This window comes from Cryptomeria japonica, unplaced genomic scaffold (genome assembly GCF_030272615.1).
Source record: "Cryptomeria japonica unplaced genomic scaffold, Sugi_1.0 HiC_scaffold_60, whole genome shotgun sequence".
Lineage (NCBI taxonomy): Eukaryota > Viridiplantae > Streptophyta > Pinopsida > Cupressales > Cupressaceae > Cryptomeria > Cryptomeria japonica.
Genome location: NW_026728882.1, coordinates 617,590 through 622,257, shown reverse-complemented (window position 1 = coordinate 622,257; position 4,668 = coordinate 617,590). Strand labels below are relative to the sequence as shown.

Here is a 4,668-nt window from a genome sequence, read left to right as displayed (position 1 = left end):
CAATAAGGGTTGCTGCTATTCAGGAGCTGAGATCAATAGACAAGACTAAGGTATCCTTAGACTCCATCATAGCAAAGTTGACAACCTATGAGCTAAATAGTTTTGATAGCAGTGTTCAAAAGACTGAATCAACTTTTAAAGCTTCTGCTGCACCATCCAGAAAAGGAAAAGAAGCTAGCACTAGTGGTGAACCAAGACAGAGCAGAGAAATGGATGATGAGGAGATTCTGATGGCATTCAAAGCTCTCCTTTCCAGGAAACTTCCAAAAGGAACCGACAAATACAAAGGTAAGCTACCTTTGAAATGCTTTTCTTTATCACTCAGTCCAAATATGTCAAAGAAGTGTTGAAGAATTTTGGCATGGAAGATAGCAAACCGGTTGGGACACCGATGGTGACCAGTTGTAAACTATCCAAAGAGGATGACTTAGCATTGGTTGATGAAAAGGAATACCGATCAATGATTGGTAAATTGCATTATGTAGTGCATAGCAGACCGGATATTGCACATGCAATTGGCATTACTGCAAGGTTCCAGAAAAGTCCAAGAGAATCCCACTTGGTTGCAGTCAAGGGGATTCTTAGGTATCTGAAGGGAACTGTTGACTATGGATTGTGGTATCCATACAACAAGGATTTCAACTTGAAAGTGTTCACAGATGCTGATTGGGCTGGTAATGTAGATGACCGGAAGAGCACAACCGGTGGTGCATTCTTCCTCGGTGGTAGACTAGTCTCATGGATGAGTAAGAAGCAGAGTTGTATCTCTCAGTCTACAGTGGAAGCAAAGTATGTTGCAGCTTTCATGAATTGTACTTAGACAATTTGGATGAAGCATGTATTGAATGGCTTCAAAGTTCCTGTATCTGAACCGGTAAGTATATTTTGTGACAATACTAGTGCAATTAATATCTCCAAGAATCCGGTTTTACATTCTAGAACCAAACACTTTGAGCTTAAGTATCATTTCTTGAGGGAAAAGGTTCAGAACAAAGAGATTGCACTGGGGCATGTTTCCAGTAAGGAGCAGTTAGCAGACATATTCACCAAGCCTCTCCCAAAGACTACATTCATATACTTAAGAGGTGGATTAGGGGTATTGCCCCTTTCGGAGGTGAACTAAAGGTATATGCTCCACATCAGTCATGTATTGCATAGTCAAATCTTTCTTTAGGATTGATGTGTGAAGGATGCTACTCCTCAGGGGGAGCAGCATAATGGAACAGGGAAACTTGTGCCTCCACTTTGGCATTGTTGTCAAAGGGGGAGAAGATGTGATGCGGAGAAGATATCTGCAGACATTGGGGGAGAAGATGTGAAGCAGAGAGATATCTTTGTATATTGCCATCAATGCCAAAGGGGGAGATTGTTGGCATTATGTGAACCGGTATGTGGACATAATGACATTATATGTTGTCATTGATGTCAATATGTTGAAGAGGTGTGAACCGGCATATGCGAGAACCGGTATAACACTGTGAACCGACATTTGTGCCAAAGTGAAGCGGTGTGCTTGTTCAAGGTGAACCGGCATATGGTTATGGGAACCAACACATAGAAGTGTTGTATGACTACTGGTTGGTAGTCTCAACTTCAGGGTTTCCGGTTGATGTGCTTCAAGCCTGTATGGCTCAACTGGTGACATTGTGTGATGAGTTAGCATTGTAATGAAGAACAGATCGTGTTGCCACGTAAGCTTGTGTGTGTGAAGGGTCTTGCATGAAGGAGATTGTTCCCATCTACCTCGGGAATGTGTGAAGTCTGTAAAATGGTGATAACATGTGATAGGTTATCAGCCGCCATAAAATCGATGGAAATGGATGATGGAGAAAGTCTTGAGTTTGGATCAAGATTTGCTGCATTTAATTTAGTGTGCTCAACGGTCAGGATTGAACCGTTTGAATTCCTTAATCAAACATTTGAGAATTCATCTGACATGATCCAAGTTTTCAGAGATCAAGTACAACAGATTTAGGAAGCAAAGTCCTTGACAATTGAAGATTCCTCAAAGGTTGCAAGAATTGAATCCATGTTGGTTGTCTGCTTCAATCATTTGGAAATGCATAAGGGTAAGGTCCTACAGGTAAGAAAAAGGAAAGAGGTATGGAAGAAATGAATCTTACATATAGGCCTCCCACATTATCAGCTCATTTTGAGCTTCTCTTCAGCTCACCTGGAATGGCAGAATATTCAAAGTACTTCCACATCACAACGCAAATAGGTTGAAGCCATCTGCTGAAGTCTGATCGTGCCTCTTTTGCTCGTGGCTCATGCTGCTTTTCTAGTTTACTTATTGCTTTTTCAGTTTTAAGAAACTAAACTTCTTTAACTATGGGATAGAGTTAATCATTTAACTCTTGTTTTATTTGTAATAGACTATCATAGCCTAGCGGCTATTTATATGGTTCTGAAAGTCTTTTTAAAGGTCCAAAAATTTTTTGATTGAAAGGAACAAACTAATTTTTCTATGGATTTTCAGTGTAGACATTTTTGGTACTCGAATGAAATAATATTTTGATACGATCTTCAAATCTGTGTGTTTGAAATATATAGCAATCTCTGTTGGGATGTATTCTTATGTGCAAAATATGCTATTTTATTACCAATTCTTTCTTAGTCTGTGAATTCATTGATTTTCTTTTGTTTAAAAGGTGCTTTATTGTTGTTTAAATGGCTCTGATCCCCCTTGTCCTTTGAGGCATGAGCGAGAATCGATCAACATTTACACTGCTTTGAGTATTTTGGGTGGAATAAGTTTTATATTGTATGGATATGTGCAAGAGTAAAGGTTGTGAGCTTTACACTTGTTAATAAATATCTTGTAGCATTCTTTTTGTGGTGACAAATGAATGTGAAAGCCTTTCTCACTTTCTGGTGAAGAGTGTGTTTGTTTTTGAGTAATCTGCATAAAATTTTTTAAAACATCTTACGAGAAGTTGCACTCAGGGTAAACCTAAACTCGGTTCACCCAACTATTAGTTTATTTGTTTTTTCATAAAAGATATGCACAAATCATTATTTAAAAACATATATAAAAATTAAGAAAAAAACAAATCTGTTAACCAACATTAAATATGTGAAAGAGAAAGATATCGATACACTAACTATTCAAATATACAAATGCATATGTGAAAGAGAGTAGTGCTATCACTATTGTATTATACCCTTCTTTTCCGTCAATAAAAGATGAGAAGCTGCAGTCTTTTGTGAAGGTGTTGGAATTTTTACTCAATCATTTCAACTGGAAGGTTATATTTAACACTTTGAATAACTTCATCTGGAGGGATATATTCAATACTATTGAAACGAAGATCCTTATGTCACCATTGACGAATAGTGTGATGGTTGTGAAAGAAATGTTTAGTTGCCACAATCACCATAGCTGAGGGAACTAAATGCCAAGGGCTCATACTCTCATAAAGCAGATGACTTCTATGTCTATATATACCCATTAACACCTCAAAATAGTGAACGTAATTCTGACAAATGGGATCCTTTTGGTTCACATAGATGTTGGGTACCCAATCGCTAATACCAACGAATTTAGCGTACAACTCAAGCGATCTCTGATTGTTTCCAATACCTTATTCAACGCTGAACAACTTCTACTCTTTTCAATTACTTTCAACTGTGGAACTGTAGGGCAAATAAATGGAGGATTGAAAAGATGTGCTTCAAGAATATGACGTGCATCCCTCTGCAGATTCATTGCTATACCCAATGCAATAGCAGCTCCCAATGAATGCCCTGCAAGCCAAACATTGTTGTACCCATTATCATAAAGGCTCACTCTTAGGAATTGTAAGCCCTTTTCGACCCTGGATATGCAATCATAGTGTGCAATGGCTACCCTAAACTCTTCGACCAAGTTATGAAAAATATTTCTTGGTCGAAGAAGCGTACCTCTGAACGCAACTACTTCAGAAGGAGGCCCACCTGGACGTGCTTTCATTCTTCCACGCCACTGAAAAACAGTCCCATATATAGAGTTGTCATGGTCGTCAATTACAGTTTGCTTCACTTCAAATTGAAGCAAGTACCAAAATTCTTTAGCCTGGTTTTCGTTGGTTTCAAGGAGGTATACAACATTCACCAGGCTTGAAGCTATGCATCTCCTGTGCACCGGATCTTCCCTGCAATCACCCATTACACTTCTGATGCTGAGACCAATTGCCTTATCTACTTCTTTTCGACTTGTAACTTACATAGACAACAAAAATGTCAATCTACAATGCATCTACTTACAATCAAAGAATCCTTAGCCATCTAATGAAATCTTATCTCTACACAGACATTCGTACATTACTTAAACATATGACGTGTTTCCTGCCATTCATCGCGATAGGAAGAGAAAAAGGAAGATTCTTAATTTTTTCTCTTGAAGATAAGAGGCCATGGGCCTACTGACTTGCCAGGCACATTTCCAGTTTTATCAATAGTATTTTAAGCTTTTAGAAAAATATTTAATAAAAAAATTGAAAGCCACAGAAATGACTCAAGCACCAAATATTGTGGATTGTGTTGGAAGTGAATAAGTATCGTCACCGTCCACTGGTTTTTTAAGTGGTTTTAAAAAAGAGGAATCATCTTCGAGCATTTATTTTAATGGGAACCTTTTGTGAGGTATAGGAATTACGTTATTGGAATTACGTCACCAAATACTATACG

At 38.2% G+C, this 4,668-nt stretch overlaps 1 protein-coding gene across 1 annotated transcript; it reads right to left on the bottom strand.

Annotated features, from left to right (window-relative positions):
• Positions 1 to 2,173: 2,173 nt before the first annotated feature.
• LOC131863302 (uncharacterized) lies at positions 2,174 to 4,147 on the bottom strand (the record flags this gene model as incomplete). Its single annotated transcript, XM_059215106.1, has 3 exons — positions 3,904 to 4,147; positions 3,584 to 3,747; positions 2,174 to 2,273 (listed from the first exon to the last, which is right to left on the bottom strand). Coding segments are annotated over exons 1-3 (508 nt in total), but the record flags the coding sequence as incomplete, so codon positions are not given.
• Between the last annotated feature and the right edge of the window lie 521 nt (positions 4,148 to 4,668).